General features: G+C 39.1%; 3 protein-coding genes across 12 annotated transcripts in view; all 3 read left to right on the forward strand.

Moving 5' to 3' along the window:
* The window catches only part of esyt2b (extended synaptotagmin-like protein 2b), a 32,724-nt gene extending 24,660 nt beyond the window's left edge, over nucleotides 1-8,064 (forward strand). For all 7 annotated transcript variants that reach the window (XM_042398945.1, XM_042398938.1, XM_042398939.1 and 4 more), the window contains 9 exons: nucleotides 1,818-1,892; nucleotides 2,459-2,545; nucleotides 2,659-2,808; nucleotides 4,857-5,212; nucleotides 5,517-5,615; nucleotides 5,879-6,010; nucleotides 6,764-6,869; nucleotides 6,977-7,026; nucleotides 7,137-8,064. In XM_042398945.1, coding sequence (XP_042254879.1) covers nucleotides 1,818-1,892; nucleotides 2,459-2,545; nucleotides 2,659-2,808; nucleotides 4,857-5,212; nucleotides 5,517-5,615; nucleotides 5,879-6,010; nucleotides 6,764-6,869; nucleotides 6,977-7,026; nucleotides 7,137-7,206 — 1,125 coding nt within the window. In that variant the 3' untranslated portion in view covers nucleotides 7,207-8,064. The remainder of the gene's footprint in view (nucleotides 1-1,817; nucleotides 1,893-2,458; nucleotides 2,546-2,658; nucleotides 2,809-4,856; nucleotides 5,213-5,516; nucleotides 5,616-5,878; nucleotides 6,011-6,763; nucleotides 6,870-6,976; nucleotides 7,027-7,136) is intronic.
* An 862-nt stretch (nucleotides 8,065-8,926) lies between these two features.
* On the forward strand, nucleotides 8,927-19,323 carry ncapg2 (non-SMC condensin II complex, subunit G2). Of its 2 annotated transcripts, none has more exons than XM_042400033.1 (27): nucleotides 8,927-9,035; nucleotides 9,243-9,361; nucleotides 10,385-10,564; nucleotides 10,744-10,858; nucleotides 10,947-11,104; nucleotides 11,287-11,421; nucleotides 11,548-11,642; nucleotides 11,723-11,879; nucleotides 11,971-12,063; nucleotides 12,160-12,285; nucleotides 12,442-12,621; nucleotides 12,886-13,038; nucleotides 13,327-13,549; nucleotides 13,712-13,809; nucleotides 13,964-14,137; nucleotides 14,249-14,319; nucleotides 14,465-14,618; nucleotides 14,730-14,903; nucleotides 15,841-15,957; nucleotides 16,294-16,440; nucleotides 17,460-17,559; nucleotides 17,951-18,159; nucleotides 18,314-18,448; nucleotides 18,595-18,698; nucleotides 18,842-18,942; nucleotides 19,042-19,141; nucleotides 19,261-19,323. In XM_042400033.1, the coding sequence occupies exons 2-27, from the start codon at nucleotides 9,284-9,286 to the stop codon at nucleotides 19,310-19,312; spliced, it is 3,429 nt and encodes a 1,142-aa protein (XP_042255967.1). In that variant the 5' UTR covers nucleotides 8,927-9,035; nucleotides 9,243-9,283; the 3' UTR covers nucleotides 19,313-19,323. The 2 variants fall into 2 exon arrangements, with proteins under 2 accessions (XP_042255967.1, XP_042255968.1); XM_042400034.1 differs by having other exon boundaries at nucleotides 13,967-14,137.
* Nucleotides 19,324-21,039: 1,716 nt separating this feature from the next.
* Nucleotides 21,040-22,357, forward strand: part of ptprn2 (protein tyrosine phosphatase receptor type N2) — a 149,867-nt gene continuing 148,549 nt past the window's right edge. For all 3 annotated transcript variants that reach the window (XM_042399869.1, XM_042399870.1, XM_042399868.1), the window contains exon 1: nucleotides 21,040-21,365. In XM_042399869.1, coding sequence (XP_042255803.1) covers nucleotides 21,281-21,365 — 85 coding nt within the window. In that variant the 5' untranslated portion in view covers nucleotides 21,040-21,280. The remainder of the gene's footprint in view (nucleotides 21,366-22,357) is intronic.

Here is a 22,357-nt window from a genome sequence, read left to right on the forward strand (position 1 = left end):
CATATTTAGAAGTCACAGCATAAGCAAGTGGCATACTGTGTTAGGACTTGTATACGACATGGCTGTTTATAACCAAGCACAGTTTCAGGTTACAAAAGCGTTACTCAGAAATCAACTGCTGCGTTATTCCAGGTGGCACAAACTGGAAGTTGAAAGCCTCCCATTGTCACACACAGTGGCACTCCCTCAGTGGTGAGTTGGGCAACATCAAATCAACAATCAGTCAATTGTTTTATTGGCATTACAGGGCAGATACTTTCGGTTTGCTCCTGAATGAGGCGCTGCAGACTAAGCCTCTGCCTCTATTTGTTACATTCTCCTGTCAGTGGATTAAAAACCTGCTTTGACTCGCAACATTTTATAAAATGTGCAGCAAACTTCAAATTGCTTTAATGTCGATGTGTGTAATGTGTATGTTTGGATGTCTTAAATGCTACTTTTCCTATCCTAAGTCTTCTTGTAGGTCTTTTGTCATCAATTGACATCAGAATAGTGATTCAAAGAATATTGGCAAATTTGAGAATGGACACAGTGAATTGAAAACCAGTCTGAGCTTTAGTTAAAGTCGATAAAACATTAAAAATGTTGCACATCTCCTTCATGCTAACTCTTTCTATCAAAACTTCAAAAAACGGTAATTTCTACCAGTCTCTAGACTCCAGCAGGAGGATATTCCTGTATGGCTCATGGGGTGACTACCCCTGTAAAATGATGGTTTTATGATGGAATCCAATCACCAAATACTCCTCATAAACTTTTTTTTCTGTTGTTCACACACCATATCAAATAAATAAAAAGTTTATGAATAACTCTGTAAGCCCTTCTTTTAATTAATCTCTGCTGACTGAAATACAGCAGTGCTTTATTCCCCAGAAAAGTCCGTCTCACTAACGAGCCTCCCCGTTCTGCATCAGACGAGATCCAAAAAGATTTGGGAATAAAGCATGATATGTTTAAAAAGGAGAAAACAATCCAAAAACACAATATGCCACAATACCCAACCATGCCTAGTGACAACGCCAGCTGCAGATGTGAAATTTGAGTCAAGTCAATCTTGTTTAAATAGGTCACAATGACAGATTTATTTCTGAGGGCTTGAAAATATGAACAACATGCATATATGACACCCTTTATTCATCAATATCAGGGAGAAACCTCCAGAAGAGCAACAGAGGACACATGCATTAGGTGTCATTTACACACAGTACACACACAAGTAGTACTTAACATAAGTGTAATTAATATACGGATGAACTAATTGATTATAAATTTTCATATATATGATTAAGAAAAGAAAGAACTTCATATGTTACTAATCTGAAACCTTGTGCGATTTGATTTTTTCTGCATTAAGAGCCTGCGTCGTAGCATAATAAAAAGTGAGATTGTGTTAATGAGCCTACATGTACAATGTGGAGTTTAGTGCTGTTGAGAAATACAGTAGATCAAATTTAAGCACCATCCTCGAGAGAAAAAAGATGGGTTAACGAGTAAGCCCTCAGCTTGTAGATACAGAATGTAGGGTATTATTATTCTGTAAGGAATCCTGAATAATACTTAGCTGTCACAACCCAGCATGCTAAAATTAGAATCCAGAGGAGACAAAGCTTGGTAGTCTCCGTGGTATCCTCTCTGCCTGCAGCCCTGTTTGTCAAAATGTATGGTGACGTGTCTTCCCTTCTGGACTTTCAGACTCTCTCACTATCGTGTGCTGGATACAGAGTCTCAACTAACTAATTGTTTGTTGACATTTGTGCATTGTGTGTCATTGTAGTGAGGAGAATAATCTAATGTCCATCTCTCTGATTCTCTCATAGTCTGCAAAGAAGAGCAGCAGTGAGCCCAGTCCTTACGTCCAATTAACAGTTGGACACAAATCACTTGAGAGTAAGGTGAGTCATAAGTATTAGTAGTGTTTGTATACCGTCTGATTTTATCGTGGCTTTATTTTCCTAAAATAATGCATCGATTTGTGATTTGAGGTTATGTTTTTCATTCCGTAAGAGAGGAAAAATGTAACCTTCTGCACCGCTAATGTCAGTTAGCAGGCTAAATAGCCAATTAGCTGCTCAGCTGCAGCACATTAAACAGCATGTTAACATACCTGAAGATTAGAGTAAGATGATGGTTTGCTCAGATAATGTCAATCAAAAAAACCTCTGACAGAAAGAAGCATTTCTGATATTTGCTTAATAAGACTTTGTAAGTAGCCAACTCATGCAATATGATATATATACTGTCTGAAGTGATAAAAACATCTGGACATATGTTCATTTTGAATTAATAGCATCATATCCACGGAAGTTGTATTTCAGTGATGATATTAGGATTCTGGGCTCTAAAAACAAAAACTACGACGCCACTGACAGATTTTTCCAGGAGAATAATGTATTAATCAGCCACTCTCAAGTGTTTTTTAATTACCGACTGATAAACGACTACCTGTCTGCCCATAAAGATCCGGTACAAAACCAAGGAGCCTATGTGGGAAGATTGTTTCTCATTCCTCGTTCACAATCCCAGGAGGCAGGAGCTTGAAGTGGAGGTGACGACACATTAAAAATTTCACTGATAACATCTATTTTTCAAAAGATCATGCACCAAACGGTGCAAGTAGCTGACATGTCTTAAAAGCGGACCTTCTTTCTTCATGCACAGGTGAAAGATGACAAGCGGAAGTGCACCCTGGGTAATCTGACGGTGCCTTTGAGCGGGCTGTTAGCGGAGGAGGACATGACGCTGACTCAGTGCTTTCCTCTAAAGAACTCCGGGCCCAGCTCCACCATCAAACTTAAGATGGCCCTGAGGGTAAAAATGGACTGCATCATTTTTCACTGGTCTTCTATGCTATTAGTTATGTAAGGGTTATTCATTTCAGGCAGAGGAAAAGAGAATAGATGTTGAAAATGTGCTGATTCAAACACAAAAGCTGTTTATTGAATGATACAGTGCATGTGAATTTATCTTATAGCTAAGGAAGTATTGCAGTGTCAACAATAAACAAAAAATTGATGACGACGTTAACGTTTAATGCTTTCAGTGCAATCCTAATGTGAACATTTACTAAGATCCATCCCCCTTAGTTACTGTTGCTACGCCTGTTAAAATTCATAGTAATTTTGAGTGCGTTTACATATGCACTAGTACCCAGGTTACAATTTTGGTTTTTAGAGTATCCTGGTAATGTTTTGCACTTGTAAACACCTTATTCCAGTTTTGAGAAACCTGGAGGCTACCTGGAGTACTCCAATAGAAACCAGGATACAGTTGCATTTAAACCCTTTATCTCGGTTTCCGAATATTGCTTGTTGGTAGAGAAAGGAGAGGCTGAGATGGTGAGAAATTAAGATACAACTGCAGACAGATGATTAGAAACCTGGATACTGTTGGAAACAGGGATATGAATAACTCATATTCTATGACTCAAAATCTGTAAATGCACTCAATTTAATCCTTGATTTCAGACAGATTTAGTTAGACAGAGGCTGGTGACTGACCCCGGCTGACTTTTTAATTTTTCCAGCAGACTCATTTTTAAATGGAAATCTTGTAAAAGGGGTCTTAAATATGCCCTTGATGGTTACATCCATTATGATTTAACTTCTAATAATAGCAAAGGACAACAAGCTAACACTAATTTTAATTACTTGTGCATTATAGTGCAGGGTGCTGCGTGTAGCAGGCAGAGTTGAATGCGAATAAAAACGTACAGTAATTGTTTTTGTTTATATACTGTATTATTAAGGATAGTTAAAAACACTTATTGTTAAAATGGAAGATGGAAACTGCTATCGTTACCCTAAACTCTGGTTACCTCACATGGGGTGAAATACTACAGTGGATCTGCTAATAATGAATGGGGTTTTTATTTACATAAACTGTATTTAATAATGTGCTCCTTGGTCTTGGAAGTAACCCTCAGTCACTATGTTACTGTAAATGCAAACATGGTTGTTAGAGCAGATAAACACATTGTTTAAAACATTTCCTACACCTTTTCTACAAAGCTTTTGGTTTTAAAAAAGGCTATAAAAAAGAGACACCACACTCCAAGATCTTTCTTCAGCCCCTTGCTTGAACATGTGGAGAAATCCAAAGCTTGACTGGGCTGCTGTGCCTGGTTACGGTTGCTAAGCTATGACTGGACAATCGATTATCAAGGGAGGGGTTTAGAGAACAGTCAAGTGGGCTAATTTTGCTGTGAGATGTTAAAATTGATAGTTTTAAAGTAAATTCATGTGGTATGCTAGTATTGACATTTCTTCTCATACCAGTATCATTTCAATTACTATAAAATCCATGGAAAAAAACAAAACAGTGAACCATAGCAAGTAAATTTCATTGCACCTCAGTGACTCTAAAACAAATCTCATTATCTTTACTGAGTCATACCTTATCCAATAATAGAATGAATGCAGCCCTATCAAAATATCGACCTGAAATAGTTTTTGAATTGGATCACAAACAACATATCAAGATTCATAATGGATATTCAAAGAGGAGAATGGTTATACTGGCTCATATTTGACCTTTTTGGAACCGTTGTAGAAAGATAGATTGCACCATAAACAGAAATGTGATTAAAATGATGTAAAAACACCCTTGAAAATACCAGAATTCTTTCATATGAGCAGTATTAAGTTCGCTTTACAAGAAAGGATTAGTCACTTTGAATATACAGTTGTATGTTAAACCAACAAACTAACCAAATCCCCTTTAAAAAAACGCTGTTCATTTGCAACACTAGATAAAGAAGTGTTGCAAATCACTTCAGTAAAAGTATTATTCTAATATTTTGTGTCTTTTCAAATAAAGCACAACAACTTTAATAACATCCTCCTGCTGTCTTTTTGTAGATCCTGTTGCTGGAGAAGCAGGGATCCTCAGACCAGCCTTCCACCGTCCGGGTCAGGAAGTCCAGTGTGCCGCAGCCGACCACGACAACCCCCTCGCTGAGACAGTCAATCTCAGAATCCCCGCTGCCTTCGTTCACACCCCCGCCACCTATAGACGCCTCCACTCTTACCCTCCAACACAGGGACGGCGAGCCGTACTCAGCCAGCCCTCTCCGCAGTACCTCCAGCCTGAGCACCTGCATCTCCAGCTCCCAGAAACACCTGCCTCATAAGGAGTCCACACCCAGCCTGGCCTCGGATATCTCCCTGCCCTTTGCCACCTTGGAGCTTCAGCAGAGGCTACGACAGCTGCAGAAGTAAATGGCAGATATGATTATTTTTATATCTGCTTCCCACCTTCCTGTCGCAGTTTTTGTATTTGCTCTCCATCTCTCAATTTCTTTTCCTGCTTTTGGATTTTCTTCCCTCGCATTTCAGGGACCTGTTTCATTTTCAGTTTGTTTTCCATGTCGAATTTTGAATATTCATCTTTATGAATATTTTATCAGCCTACCTGTCGAGCCGTATCCATCTATCCTCCACTCAACGACAGACACATACAATATAACTTCTGCTGCAACCTCTAAAAGTGACACTGACTGACTCTGGTTTTGTTTATAGTGGCTCGGCCCCCAGCCAGTACCCCCTGGGCGAGATCCAGCTGACTGTTCGACACAGCTCGCAGAGAAACAAACTCATTGTGGTGGTACACGCCTGCCGGTGAGGTCCACAACTGCCATTCTACACTGCATTGTAATGTTTTTGTCTTGTTTGAAGGTAGTAAGGAAGGACTTTTCTGCACACATTTGTCCTTGTTTTTTTAGCTCAAGTCTCTGTCATTTGTAATTTGTTGGAAGAGATTCTTTAATATGCAGATCATCTTGCTCTCTGTGAAACATTTAAGAGTGAATAGGCACCAGTAACATAAACAACATGTGCCTGGCAACATGTGAGTGAAACAATTTTGTCCTGTGTGTCCTCAGTAACTTGATAGCCTTCACCAAAGACGGCTCAGATCCCTTCATCCGCCTGTATTTGCTGCCTGACAAGAGTCGGACGGGGAGAAGGAAGACCGGCACAATGAAAAGGACCCTTAACCCTGTTTATGATCAAACGTTAGTGTAGATATTATTACTATCTGATGCTTGAAATGCCTGTGAGTGACACTGTTTATTGACACTGACACCTGATTGTAGTTATATCATCATCATAGTAATGTGATAGCCGACTCTGTTTTTAAGAATCCTTTGGAGCTACCTTTTATGGCCAGTTTTTATTGTTCCCTTCTTGGATTCTACAAGAATGTAAGCATTAAAAACTAATTTAAAAAAACTGTAAATCTTGAGCCAAATGAAGGTATGTTATAAAGGATAGGTTCGCAGTTTTTCAAGTCTGTCTTAAAACAACTATCAGACGCCCAAATGAACACTGACAGGTTTTTCTTGCTATAATCATTCTTCCTGTTCAGCTGCAGTGGAAGGATCGTAACAAAAAAAGGGAATTTGGTACCAAAATGACAGTAAGTTTGAAAGTTACTGACTTGATTTGACAAATTTGGACAGCTGAAGCTTCATATTAGCTTCAGATGAACTTTTAAACACACTTTTGCATAGAAGGAAGGCTGTGGATTTTGTTCCCCATCACTTACATTGAAAGTACATTATGAAAAGATCTTCTAACGGTCAGTATGAACAGGAGGAATGATTACAGCAAGAAAAACGTGTGTCAGTGTTCATTTGGGCACCTGACTACTGTTTCAAAAAAAAAATTGTGAACCTGTCCTTTAACGTAATTGAGAATTTTAATTTGAGTAATTATTCCATTGTAGATCTGTATCATAAAATGTGATTTTGCATGTGTATTTGCAGGTTTGAATTTAGTGTATCTATGGTGGAGCTCCACAGGAGAACTCTGGATGTAGCAGTGAAGAACGGAGGGAGCATCCTGTCTAAACACAAAGGGCTCTTGGGAAAGGTAACTCTTTCGTTTCTGGCTCAGTATTTTCCAATTTCAGCTCCAGTCCCAAGTACTCCATCGATTTTAAGACTTCATTTCTTTTTCTTTTTTGTTCAAAATTGCAGGTGCTGGTAGATTTAAGTGGGGATGATATATCAAAAGGATGGACACAATGGTAAACTTGTATTTTATTTTTGCTCTGTGCATTGTTTAATAATTTCTGGAGCAAAAAACAGCCAGTTTTAGTGCTTAAATATATATTTTTTTTATCATTTTCTCTTGCAGGTATGATCTGAGTGAAGATGGTTTGTCGTCTCAATGCATGAGAAGTATTCAAGACCCCCTCCTCACATAGTGACACCACCTCTGCTGTAATATAGTGATCATGTTAATTTAAGGGCACATCATTTTGTTGTATTCATGTACATTTGTCATATAGTTTACAGGAATAATTTCAGCATGTTTTTTCAAACATTTCCTTTCATTTCATCGATGATCATGGTCGGAAGATATTGTAACATATTGTAATAAAACACACCAACTGCCTTGTCTCTGTTTTCAGTGTTTTATGTAAATATCAAGTTGATATTCTGTTAGAAATGTCCAATTTGTTAAAATGTGACAAATTCTGTTTTGTCTGAGAAAACTCTTACCAAAGGAAAAGATAAAATCACAAGAGTAGGCTAAAGTAGCAGTTTTGACTTTGATATTTTTTCTGTTATGCAGTGTTATTTGATTGTTTACCTCTTATTGTTCTTTATGCTCGATTACAAACGTGAAATGCACATATGCAAAGAATAAAATGATTGCTCTGTATGTTTTAGGAGGACTTTGTGCAATATTGGTTGCTCTGAACATTGGCTCAGATACTGAAGACCTTGGGCACATTTTAGGGCTATGAACAAATGCTGTGTAACATGAACAGTGTAAAGGATACTTGAATAAGGGTTCAAACCAAATGTGAGTCAACAGTGACACAACAGTTATTGTATTTTATGAGCAGGGGGCTGCCAGAGTATGTTGTTAAGAGGACACAGCTTGTACATGTTTTGCCAAGCAATTAAAACTGTTGGAGCTTTTAAGTACTTCTCTTGTTATCTATCCTGTGCCTTAAAAACTCACTATGTAATTTTGCCTTCTTAATGTTATAATTTTGAATGACAAGATGCCTCTTCTTGGCTTTTGATGAATAAATGGTTTCTCTTGTGAAAATCGTCTGGCTTGTTTTTAAAATGAGTCCCTGTGTCTGGTAACAAAGGATGAACTGATGTAAAGGGCGGGTTCACAGTTTTTCAAGTCTGTCTTAAAACAACAATCAGGTGTCCACATGAACACTGAAAGAGGTTTTCTTCACTGTAATCATTCCTCCTGTTCATACTGGCTGTTATAAGATCCCCTTCAAACGCACTTTCAATGTAAGTGATGGGGGCCAAAATCCACAGTCTGTCCACACAGTCATTCTGTGACACAGAATTCAAATTCCGTCTTTGTGTTTCTTCTCTGGTGGAAGTTTAGTAACAAAAAGAGGGACTTTGGCACTAAAAAGACTGTAACACTGAAATATATCTACTTGATTTGACTAATTTGGATGGCTGAAGTTTCATATTAGCTCCAGATAAACTTTTAAATACATTTTTGCACAGAAGGAGGCCCCCATCGCTGACATTGTAAGTTAACTATGGAGGGATCTTCTAATTGTCAGTATGAACAAGAGGAATGATTACAGCAAGAAAAAAATATTTCAATGTTCATTTGGGCGCCTTACTATTGTTTTAAGACAGACTTGAAAAATTGTGAACCTATCCTTTAACTTTGGATGAAAATATGATAATATAAAGTGTGGTTTTGTAGGCGGTGTGTGTGTGGTGAATAGCCATCCTCCAATGTGACCTTGCTGTATAATTTCACTGAATTATTTAACCGATAAGAGAGATTTCCTACAGCATAAATGAAATCACGTGTGCAACTGTAACCGCGGTACTAGCAGAGACACCACAGTGTCCATGATCTCTGCTGTGATTCGTCGCCATCAAGTGGCAGAAAATGAAAACTACAACTATACGTAAGCGTCAAAGTTGACGCATGACGTCATGACGCAGCTTATCCAAATTTGCGCGGGTTAACTGTTGTTATGGGTCTGCTGTCAGTCGGTTCTTACTAGATCGCACAATTATCAATAAAAAGGTAAGAAAAGGAGCTATTGTTGCTTATTTTATAATTTCATGATTAGAAGTCATTATACTCATAGCGCCAACCGACAGAGAAGGATTAACGTTTGTAAATAACACTTTTAACGCTAAGGACAAACTGGCTGCCATATTTGTTTTGGTCTCTTTACAGTAATTTTTTGTCAGCTAGGCGCAAACTAAACTAAACTTAACACTATCGCAGGTTTTTCTGGAAATCATCGCATCGCCTGGAAAACCGAAAACATGTCCAAGCGAGAGGTGTTTTTATCAGCCGCCTGTAAGGAAAATGTGGAGGACTTCCTTCGTTTTATCGAGCTTCATGTAAGTAACTTCTCACAACCTTAACCTACATCTAATGTTAACCAGGAAACCCTCACGTCCTTTAGAAATGAAGGTGCAGGATTAATCTAATCCTTTTTAATACTTTTTTTTTTTTTTATCTTAGAATGTGTTGTGGCTCTAAATCATACAACATGTCTAAACCTTATGCAATGTCAGAGATTCAGTTAGTGGTTGTAAACTGCTGTACGGGTAAAATGTTGTATTTTAAGTGTAAAATATAGTCTTAAAAATGTTATTTGTTGTTCAAGATCATCCACAGTCACACAGTTGTAGGTTAAGTATGTTGTAAGATGTGATAAACGAATCATCATCTGGCAACTATTGCTTTTATTATATATTAATATTAATCTGATTTGATGTTTTTCAGTGATTGATTGAGCTAGTTTGTAAAAACAAACAGTAATGTTACCATATCCCAAAGTTATGTGTTTGATTTACTTACTCTGACAGAAAAACAAAACATTTAATGTATGAATTATGTAGGGCTGCAACTAATGATTACTTTCATTATCGAATAATCTGTAGATTATTATTTTTTTGATTAATTAATTACTTGTTTGGACTATAAAATATCGATCATATGTCTTGTTTTGTCCTGACCAACAGTCCACAACCAAAAGATATTCAGTTTAATATCATAGCGGAATAAAGAAACCAGAAAATATTCACATTTAAGAAACTGGAACCAGATAATTTCAGCATTTTTTCTGAAGAAATTACTCAAAACAATTAATCGATTATGAAAATAGTTGCAGACTAATTTTTTGTCGATCAACTAATCATTGCAGGTCTAGAAATATAGAAGGACAAGCAACATTTTGCATTTGTAAAGTAGTTTATTCAATAATTAGCTTCATAAATGAAGCCAATACATTTTTGTTGACCATATACTACTAGAAATGCAAATTTCCTGTAGTCACACATTAAAGGTGATTTTGTAGCTGTCAGAAGTGGTGTGTGTGTGCAGTCTGTCTCAAATTCCTTCTATCACTTGCTGAGCAGAAGGACAAAACTGAGCCTTTCGATGTGGAGGAGGTGGTGCAGGAGATGCCCAGAGACCAGAGAGAGGCTCTGTGGGGGAAACTGTCCTCACTCCTTCAGGACGTCCTGCTCGAGTTACCTCCTGATCGCTGGGAGCAGGGCAGGGAGGAGGGCATGGAAGTGGAGTCAAACGCAGACCCTGTGAGTTGACCAGTCGTCATGTTCTTAATACTGCTATATTTATAAATGTAATGTTTAGACTATATACATGGGGAAAAAAACAGTCATTATAATTTGATAACCAAGTACTTTCAGATTTGCGTTTGTTTTTGTGCTGTAGGATATTGATGTTATTGTAAACATACTCACTTTTCTTTCAGAAACATGTCATGGCTGTTGTGGACGGCGTCACGTTAGTGGCTGCAATGTCTTTAAAGGTTCTACAAGACGGTGACTCCTACAAAGCCCTTCTGGAAATTGCCCATCAGCTTCATGGTGGGTGTACTTGCCATTTTTTTTCTCTCTGCTAAAATAATGTAAGTTTTAAAATGATGCCTGATTTCTCTTTGCATTTTTCCCTCAGATGTTCTGGCGTTGCTGCCCGTCTCAGAGGCTCCTCTGCACCACCATATTCAAGCACTCTGTGAGGCCTGGTGGAAAAAAGGCTTGAAGGAGAGAGAAAAGTTTGGTCGCTCTGCTTTCCTCATCTCTCTGCAGAAGAGCTTCATTTTGAAGAAACCAGTCAGTATATGAACTCAGTTATATGTCAAATCAATCAGTATTGAGCCTTTTGCTGTGATTATAAGGTTATGTTTTCATTGTTAAGCTCTGTTTTTAGTTCTAGTAGTTTTGTTGCATTATTTTGCATAATTATATAACTGTAACACATGCTCAGGATGTCTCTGTGTCGTGTATGTTGTCAGGGTGTTGAGATTCAAAGAGTTTGGGGTCTCCATGATGTGCTTTTGAGTCTGGACTACACATCAGAGGACAATAAGGAGATTATCGACTTGTTGCTTCAATGCTTTCACCGTCCCATCTACATTAGGAACGACGATGTGAGTAGAGTGATATCCGGAAACTGTGTGTGTGTGTTTGCGTGAGTCAATGTCACTGTTTTTTTGCACTTATTGTTGTGGCTTTGTCTTGGAGCTGTCAGCCTCATAATGTGAATATTGTTGCAGGGAAAGCGATTCCTGGTGTTTCTTTTCAGCTGGAATGTCAACTTCATCTGGGTTATTCATGGCACCATCAAAAATCAGCTGGAGTTCTTCAGCAAGTAAGAAGCCTTTTTCACTATAATTAACATTAGTCACTTTTATTCTTCATGTTACTAAATATAAATTTGTTTTGTTAAAGGACCGCGACCGCTAGTATTTCAGAGATCTACTTCAGAGCATGGAAGAAGGCTAGCGGGGACTTCTTGGAGACCATTGAGAGCTTGTGTATACAGGATTTTATGCAGAATGCGATCTTGCTCCATAGAGCATCTCCTGTCCACGCCAAAGTCAGACAGGTAGACTTATTATATGTAGAACTAACTGGCTTCAGCTGCTGAGTTTCTACAGTGTGTATTTATTCTCTGATCTCTTTACACTCACTTACAGATTGTGAGCTATTTCCACACAAGGAAGGGCTGCAACAGAGTGGACAAGATGCTCTATAACCTCTACAAGCCCATTCTCTGGAAAGCTCTGAGTGTACGCACATAGATTGAATTGATGGAATTTCATACTACAGTTGTATTTAAGTACTTTCTCTACATAATCTAATGTCTTCCTGCTTGATTTCCCCAGGCTCCTAACTTTGAGGTTCGTGCAAATGCCACTTTGATTTTCACAGAGGCCTTTCCCATCCATGATCCGGATCAAAACAACCAGAATATAGATGAGGCCATTCAAAAGCAGCTGGACAAAGCAATGGTGAGAACCATTCAGACCTTTCAATCAGTTTTTGTTTTGCATTTGAGAAATTGAATGGCAACAATAATCTAAAATTATCCAGTATGTTACTATCTTTGGGCTTAATAATGGTACCAACGTGGGCCACAACTACAACCACCTGTCTGTCATCCTCAGGGCCTTCTTGATGACCCTCATCCCACTGTGCGCTCCAATGCTATCCTTGGGGTCTGTAAGATCCTGGCCAAGTGCTGGGAGCTCCTCCCCCCAACGGTCATCACAGACTTTATGAAGAAGCTGATGATGGAGCTAGCGGCTGACACCAGCTCCCCAGATGTCCGTTGCTCGGTCTTCAAGGTAGGAAATGCAGTTTCTCTCTTGTTCCTGTTGTATATTCTCTTGGAAAATGTCGCTATAGTAAGCCTTTGTTATCCAGGATGCACTGTGAGCTGCAAAATATGTTAAACAAACCAGCAGTATGACATAGGAATTAAAATGATCACATTCTTGTCCAAATGAAAGGAGATTCTTGTCACTGCAGAGCGAATAAGCATCACTGGTACTGTATTGGCAGTAGACAAGATATATGATGACTCGAAGTATGTGTAATATTTTTCTCAGTGTCTGACCATCGTCCTGGACAACGCTCTCAGCCATCCACTGTTGGAAAAACTCCTACCTACTCTGAAGTACAGCCTTCATGACACCTCGGAGAAAGTCCGCACAGCTTTCCTTGATATGCTTATTAAAGTGAAAGCAGTTCGTGCTGCAAAGGTACGTGTAGGGTTTCTTTTCACCTTAAGCTTATTAATTAGTGCTGATTTTGTATATACGTTGTTTAAATGTTCTCCTGAATATTAGAAAGAAAATTTAGCAGATTAATGCACCAATTATTCAGTGACATACAGTATTTAGAGGGAAGTAGTAAAAAGATGCACTTTAGTGTCTGGTACAGATCCAGGTGTAATTCAACCAAATTACACTGAGACACGATCCAGTTACGAGATGTGATTTATAACCTTTTCTCCTCATCCTCCTGCCTCGTGAACCCCCACTCTCCAGTTTTGGGATGTTTGCAACATGGACCACCTGCTGGCTCGCCTGGCTATTGACTCCCAGTCAGTCTCCAAGCGCATCGTCGATCTGCTCTTCAAGTCCTTCCTTCCTGTCAACGAGTCGGAGAGGGAGTGGTGCTGTAGGTGCATCACCCTCATTCAGATGAACCCCATGGCTGCAAGAAAGTTCTACCAGTTCGCCTACAAACACATGGCCCCCACTAACATCAGTAAGTGCTTTGTAACCTTCATTAAGGACGAGCCAGAAATTAGCATAAATGAAAATTATTTAGCTCATTGCAGTTGCACAAATGTTAACTTTAACTACCAATTTAATGTCTAGTGCTGCATATAATTTAACAACTAAGTATTGTTTTTCTCTTGTCTTCCAGTAAAGCTGATGTTGGCCATTCGGCGCGTTCTGAACAGCTGCATCCAGACTGACTGCGATCTGTCCGAGCTCAACGAAAGCAACAAGGAGAACAGCGCTGTAAGAGAAACATCCATAGCAGTTATTTCTCTCTTTCTCTCTTGTCCCTCATATTAATGAGATATTAAAGTATGTTGATAGTAAAGTGAATTAAGGTCTTATTGTGTATAGTTTGTCTGAGTTTATAGAGATCCAATGTAGAGTTTGATCTCAGCAGGCTGAACCTGTTCTGTTGGGGAAAGACATGGCCGTCATGTCGAGTCTGCTGGAGATCGTGGTCATCCTGTGGAGAAGTGTGGAGAAGGCCCTGAAACAAAACGAGGAGGCCCAGAAGTACACGATTGCTAAGTTTGGCAATGTTATGTCCAAATATTTCACCGCCTTTCAGGTACATCGACCTCCATGTGATGTGATGTTTGTATTTTTCTACTGACTTATTCTTTCATGAGTCAGTTTTGTCTGTTTTTAAATGTAAAACCTTGTTGATTTGTTTTTGTAGGATGAGCGATGCACCGTTGCTCTCATACAGCTGGCCTCATTTATGCCCCCAAGTGCAGTTCCAACATTCAGGTGAGCAGTCATGCCTCATTTTTTGTCTTGCTATTTGCGTCCATCTGTCTTCATCTTATTTTGTTTTTCATTTTTTTTTTGTAAACCTTTTACACCCATCCTACTTTTCTTTTTTACTGACTCTCTTGTCTAACCTGTTTCCCAGCTGTGGCGTCTTGTCCAGGCTGAGGAAGATGGACTCAGGAGTGGTGCCAACACAATACAGCCAGCTGTTAGACTGCATGTGCAGCTGGGGCCAGGCCGCTAACATCCTCGAGCTCATCACTGACTGGCTCAACGAGGCCCTGCCAAAGCAAGGGGTCAGTGGGTGCAACCAAAAAAAACAAAAAAACAACCTTGAGTCGGACATGAAAGGCTGAACATGTATCCAGCTGTGCCTCTTAATAAAGTCCTCTTCCTGTCATCTTCAGGACAAGACTAAGACCAGTCGAAAAGTGCGTATCCAGGAGACGGCGGAGGCCAAACCAGACCTGGCGCTGGCTTACTTGGAGTACCTGTTCAGCAGCACATCATCGCGGGAGAAGGTACTGGCTCTCGGTCCGGGTCCACTGAAGCAGCTTCATACAGTTCTAGGAAACTGGAAGGTATGTTGGATGTAATTCATTTCAATAGAGCTGAGTCACAGTTTACATATCTTGCATATATTGGAAGTTCCTCTTTTTCTTTTACACACAAAACCAAAACGAGACAAAGAAATAATAAGACAAACACCACAATTTGGGCAACTGTAGCTGCTGAAATATTGTACATAATACAGCATTATATTAAATTAAGACAGGGGCAAGCAGATCTGTACATTTATTATAAAATATCAGATAGTTACTTTATACAAATAACTACAATTTCTGCACATCTATAGTATAAAAAGAGAAAGGAAGGTAAACATTAACTGTTGTCAGTGTAATGGTGCAGTCTATAGCACACAGTATGTTTGAAATATGATGAGAAGTTTTACGTCAGTCTGAGAAAGAGTGAAATAACAAGATTATATTTAATGGTCTAAACTCAAAGTATCTCCATCCATTACTCGGAAAGTGTTTGTAGCCTTTTAAACAATCTTAAGAATTGTTCCCATTTTGAGAAGACTGACTTATTCTGTAATTGTATATTTAATCTTCCCCCATTTTAAGGAACAACGTGACCTCCTGCAACCAGGCTCTAGTTGTCAATTTAACATAATTTCTTGAGTGGGCGAGCAGTGATGTATGATATGTGATTGGTTGCTATTTGCAGCCAGGTTTTCTTTTAGAATGCCAAACAACACCACCAAAAGGGCAGGGTGACTGATTGATGTTGAGGACATCTGTACGTGATTTGAAAACTTTCATCTAAAAGCTTTGAAGCAGAAGATGTGACCAGAATCTGAGTCTTTTTTTTTAATAGAAACAAACACCCTGTCAGAGTCCGTGTATCACTGCTTGAATACATTTAGTATGTATACATACAGTAGATGAAACAGTATTTGAGAAAGTCCCTCTATGAGAAGTAAGGTATGTTTTTGTGTGATATTTGTCTCGACAGTCGGTGCTGTATACTCATCTCAGCTCCGCCTCAGAAGATCCTAGAAGTCCCAGTGTGGAGGTCGCACTGAAAGCCTTCATGTATCACGGCCGCCTCGGTGCACACCTGCAACATAACGTGAGTCCATCTACATATTTCTTATCTTTCCTTTATCTTTTTTATCTTTCCCTCTCATTTCACAGTTTTTTTTTTTTAGTTTACCCAGGGCATGCCAGTGTTTTTAAGCAAGGCTTTGCTTTGTATTACAGATAAAGGTGTTCATATCTGTGAGCTACTGAGAGCAAAGACATCCTTTATCTAGTTTTTGTTACCCATATTTTCAAAATGGCTCATGTTTTTAAGCTAGATACCCTCAGATGACAAGACCGAGTCTGATATTTTGTTTCATGTGTCCAAATTTAAACATTTTTCCTTCTTCAACCACAAAAACAAAATTCCACCATCCGCTTCTAGTCGTCCGAAGGCCGCGACTACCTTCTCTCTCTGGAGCATGTGGCAGCGTGGGTAGCTGAGAGGGTGCTGCCCTTCCTGACCAAACGTACCGACGGAGACGCCGAGGATTCGGAGAAGTCGCCACCGCTGGCTGCGCAGATAACTGAGGTGAGATCTCCTACTGATTTAACACAGCCTACATCAACTTCCTCCGATTGAGCCCAACCAGATGAGCTTTGAATGAATTATATGTACATATTCCGCCTCAACAGATCACATTAAGTGAAGTGAAAACGGCCGGCTGGTTTCACAGTAAACACCAGCATCTCTTCTGGGCAAATAGAGAAAAATCTCTGTGTGGTCTCTTGTGATTTCAGTTCTAAATTGTAGGTGTTGCAGCTCTACATGAAAGTGCGTTTTATTTTTTGTTCGAGTACATGATGCTCTCAGCGTCGAAGCTTTTTAACGCCTGTTGATGCCAAACATAATAGCCGTTATCAGGCGAGGTGAGGTCTTTTTATGATGGGGGTTGTGTTATGTTTTAGTGCATGTGCATTTCCTAAAATATTTTTGCTGTAAGATCAGTTATGCGTGTTGTAAAGTCAGTCCAAGCAAGATGATTTCTCTGCAGGCAAATCTAGACTTTTGACAAATTAAATTACATCTCCTTGTAAATAAATTGCCTGTTCAGATTTGTGTCTTGTACTTGCGAAAAGCTCATTTTCACCTTGATGCCGCCTGTACCGAAGCTATCAATGAAAATACACAGTTCAGTTGTTATCCAGAACATTAAGTTTTGTGGAGAGTCCCGCTTTGCTTTCGGGACTTTCAGTTCTGCTCGGTAAATTAACACTTCTCATAGATTGTTCGGCTCCAGGTCCGCACATGCCCCCCTCCCGCTCGTACCGCCACACTCAAATGGGCTTATTTCCTTATTTGTGCAATTACTCTCCAGCCTGTCACCACATGGCTGCTGCAAACAGATACTGAAAACACCCCCCTGTGTGTTTGTGTCAGTCCTTTTCCTCATCGTAGAAAGCTTTTACAGGATACCGGTTACTTAGAAACACTCAAATTATATGTATTTCCAATAAAACCGGGCATCACCACGATTTGTGCACACTCGTTGATTTTAATAAGTGTCTGAAACATTCTTTCTGCAATCTAACGGGGATGCATTTTACCAGAGTTTCCTGACAGTGTGCCGAGACGTTTTGCTCGTGGGTTTGGGCGACGAGACGTTCAAGGGTCAAATCCTCCACCTGTGCTCGCTCGTCCTCCTCTCAGGTGAGTGTTTCAAATAGGACTCGCATATAACGATTACTTTCATCACTGTTTTATCTGACAGTTATTTTTTCTCGATCAATTATTTTGTCTGGAAAATGTCAGTAAATATTGAAAAACTTCTTCAAATGTCTTTTTCTTTTTTGTTCGACTAACAGTCCACAACTCAAAGATATTCAGTTCAGTATCATGTATCAGTAAGAAAAGCATCAAATCAACTAAAACAATTATTTGATCGAAATAGTTTCCAATCGTCTGCTTTTAAGGGAGAGTATGCAATTTGAAATAACTCTCAGTTTTTAAGTGAATTTTACAGAAACACTCAAAATAGTCGTGTTGTATCATGTTACTTTATTTGAAGTGACGGCCTCACAGAGAGCGTTTTCCTTTGCAGAGGCAGGTTATCTGTGTATTCCTACACTCCTGCTGATTTTGAAGGAGGTGGCGGAGAGTTTTACACCCGACAACGACGACAACAAGCAGGCTGAGGAAGGTCAGGAGGATGCGACTGCTGTCATACTGGGTGTGGTGGCCAACATCTTCCAGAAGATTATAGAGCTCTTAGCTCGCCGACTTAGGAAGGAACCAGAGGAGGGGAAACTGGTACGCAGACATTTTTTTTGTTGTGATATGTTTGTATTTATTCTACATAAACCTTGCTTTTTTCTTACTTCCCTTAATAATGGAGTTTTTAGTTTGTATACTGGCTGTTTTCTTACCCTTTTTTTGTTTTCTTGTGTTATCTTCCTCGACTTAGCTGTGTCAGTCAGCTGTCCCCGGCCTGACAGACTTCCTCCAAGTGGCACAAACCTGGAAAATAGCCCCTCTCAGCGGGGTCTTCTCCACCCTTTTCGCCATCATCGTCGTGGAGAAAAGACACGCGCTCCAGAAGGTGAGCTGGCAGAAGACACAGCATTTGTCTTTTACCAATATCCCGCCATATCCCAGACATGATAAGAATTGATTTATTATATTTTTGATCAAATTCGATTGAATTAAGGGGATGATGAATGCTGCTGTGCTCTGATGTTTTTAAAGATTACCCATCCTGAAGAGGTAATCACCCCGGAGTCAGTGGAGGACATGCCTCCTCTGTCCAGCGTCCTGCTGTCTGTCATCCTCAAATCACCTTCTGTTACCAGGTAAATCCCTCTAACAAGGGCCAAAACCTAACATGCCGCCATCTTTTTAAACGGGTCGGCTTATTCACTTCCTCTCCTGTCCTCCTTAATTAACATTAAAGAGAAACACAGTTCTGAGGTCAGTTCTTGTTTGTTTCTTTTAGAGCATTTTTGACAGAGGTCAGCTCATCTTTGGACTCCGAGGCCATCAGCAGTCTGACTGAACTGGCCGCCGTGCTGCACGTCTTGGCCGTCGTCCGACACAGTGAGTTTTCATCATCAGAGTTTTGAGTTACAGCAGACCAGATAAACCTAAGATTAAGAAGGATTGCTGATAAAGACAACACTTTTTTTTGCTCTGTAGCGGGGCAGTCTAAAGCAGGCTTGAAGAGCGCAGCCGTATCTGTCCAGCAGCAGATTCACAAACACGCCGTCACAACAGAAGACAGCAGAGACATCCAGAGGTAGGTGGAGGGAAATGAGATGGTTGAGATTTTTTTTTTTTTTTTTTTTCTCTCTTGAGATAATCTGTGGATAAATAAACTGTTAATTGTTAATTACTATTTTATCCTTTTCTCCACAGGGTTGTTTATGAATCTTCTGTGAAGACTTTGAATGAAATTCTGGATTTATAAGTTTTCTTCTTTAAAAATAACGGGGCGATAGTGAAATATGATACATAGTGATATGTAATTTCTGCTCTACAGTGTATTTTATGAAGCAGAGGAAAGGAGGATAATATCTGCTCTTTGCATGACAGACTTTCAGTTGCTCCCTTACAGAAATTACACAATAAATATTTCTACTTAACTGACCGATTTTTAAAAAAATCTGGTTTGGATTAAAATCTAAATTGGAGGAAAAATTGCCGATCTGCTACCATGTATTCCCAGATTGGCTCCACTTTTCTGTGTTTATTTATTTCTTGATGGCACCCGTTACTCAATTCTTGTCTCACAGGCTTTGCGCAATGAGAGAGTGGAATTTGTCTTTAAAAGCTTGTTTTTTTTTTTTTTTAACACACTTTCATATAAAATGCATATATTTTTTCATGTTTCAGCATCTCTGTGTTTTTATATCTGTTGGTCTGTCAGCATGTGGTTGTGAGGTGCTAATAAGAATAAAACAAACTGTATCAATCAACATAAACGTGATCTTTATTTCTTCCTCAGATGGTTTTCTTGACTGTACAGCAGTATGCAAAATAATGACCCCGAACAAACAGGAAATAAATCATCCTCTCACTTCTCGTCATTCTTGAAGGGAATGCCGCCATTTTAAAGGTGCTGAAAACAAATGATCTCTGTCAGCATCTTAATAAACAACGGGGCCCATGTGACACATCATCTTCTGTCAGTTAGGACGTTTTTGGTTATTTCACAGGAGAGATTTCTGTATTTTTGTTGTTTTCTCTGCTCGCTGTGATGTACTTCTGAGCACCAATCAGGATTTAGCAGTTTGAATGGAAATTATGACAATTTAGGATTTGTTTTTTTTCCAGCTTTTCTATAATGTTTTTTTTTGTTTGTTGTTTTATGGTGAAATGATAATTATTTTACCTCTACCTTTACAACAGTTATTTAGGGGAAGTGCCGGTGATAGAACTGCTAACAATTCATAACAACAAGACGCTGCTTTTCTGTAAAGGCTCACAGGCTGGAAACAACTGGTTTAATATAACAATGCTGTGTTTTATAATATTATTATGTTTTTTTTGTTTGTTTGTTTTTTTAAATTTAAAATCTTGATCTGGAAAGCAATAAATATAAATAGATTTAGTGGGAAGCATAAAATGGAAATACAAATACCTCAAAATTGTACTTTAATGTATTTATTAGACAGAGACAACGCTCATTAGTCAACAGAAAAAAAGAACTGTAAGTCTTTTTTCATCTTGTCCCTGGCCAGATATTAAAAGAGCCAAACTAAAATTAGACTAAAATAACATCTTGTATAATTCATGGTACACAACATAATGAATATACACAGACTAAAAACAATGTCACAACACATATAACTAACAGCAATACATTCAAGGTAACTTAAGAAAAAAAAACAGTTTTCTGCTAGACCAGAAGTATTTTTAACCTTAATAATATAACTACATTTATTATAATGTAATTTTGCTGTGTTGTTTTGTCATGTGTCCCTCGTTAATTAAATTTGGAAAGGTGTATTTATCTTTCTGTATTATTTCTCAGTTTTCATGTTGTCTTCATGACTCCCGGGCAGCCATCATTCATCATCCATCCCTCCATCCATCCCTCCCTCCATCCATCCATCCAAGGCGCTGTTGCATGCTGCGCGCGTCCCTCCTCACCATGTGTGTTTGACGTCAGAAACTTAGGAGGGGCTCCTCGGTGAAGCTGGTTGCTGTTTGTGGTGCTGAAACAACGCCTGTGTTGTGTGCCGTTTAGCGCTATCTTTATATATATATATATATATTTGCTGAGCTGCGTTTCTCCTCCTCTCCTCCTCGTCTCTCTTCGACTCAAACATGTCTCTTTAGTCCAGGTCTCGTGCGAGCAAGCTCACACCTGAGTTGACGTTAAACATGCTGTTTTAGCGGTAGGTGTGCGATGGATTAGTAGTTCTGTTTAGGTATGGATCCACTGTGGTGTCCCATCCTCTTCGCTGCTCTGGCTCTCAGCCTCTGTTCCTCACCTGCCGTCGCTGACAGAAAATTTGGTAAGCTTTTGTTGTAATATTATTATTCTCAAAATATCTTTTGTTTTATTCGGATTAATGCTTTACGGACGGTCCGTGCATGGCGCTATAAAGCCACCGGACTGTCTCGGTTTGTCTGGGTCGAATTAGTAAGATTTGCTCTGTTTGCAAAAGTTGAGAAAATGTCACTATTGACTCTGATATTGTAGCATTAGCAAACACATGCTGCCTTCTTTGCAATTTACAGAACTTGTGTTTAATAGTTTGTTGTGACAGATTGATATCAAAACCTCCTAAATGAGATGTTACGTAATCTATCAGGCCCAATGGATAAAATGTTTACTGTAAGACTTGTTTGGCATGATATAGTTTTTTTTTTTGCTTCTGCAGCCAACAATACAGCCAAATTGACACAACTGTAATAATGCACTAAATTTCATTTTGGGTTTAATGGTTTCTGTGCTCATAAGAATTCCCCTTAAGGAGCATGCAATTTTAAATCCAGTTAAATATTTAATAATATCCTATGCCTCCTCAGGAAAAGGGCATCTTTCATATAGCCCTGTTTCATTTTGGTATTTTCATTATCCTTGATTTGTTCCTCCAGCCATGTCTCAGACACTACACTGTAATTATCATGGCACGTGTCCAAAGTATGAAATATTATAGAAGCCATGAGGATGCTTGTGTCCCCTTTTTTTGTTGAAATAGAGAGGCAGATTGGAGGATGTTTAGACTCGTCTTACTGTTTCCTCACTTGCCGCCTTCTATTTACACCTCTAATCACACCTACTGATCCAGGATCAGCAGTCTTGAGCACATGACAGCATCAACTTTATCATATATAGCAAAGAGGCAAATATAGGTCTCAGGCTGGCACTCCTGCTAAGTGATGATTCATACAGGCATCGGAACTGCATCATATTCTGTATATTTAGAACAAGAGAGTGTCCGTCCTTTTTTAAAATCCTGTGTAATCTGCACGTAAACACCGTCCAGCACACTCTTATTCT

The sequence above is a fragment of the Thunnus maccoyii genome, chromosome 21, assembly GCF_910596095.1.
Source record: "Thunnus maccoyii chromosome 21, fThuMac1.1, whole genome shotgun sequence".
NCBI lineage: Eukaryota > Metazoa > Chordata > Actinopteri > Scombriformes > Scombridae > Thunnus > Thunnus maccoyii.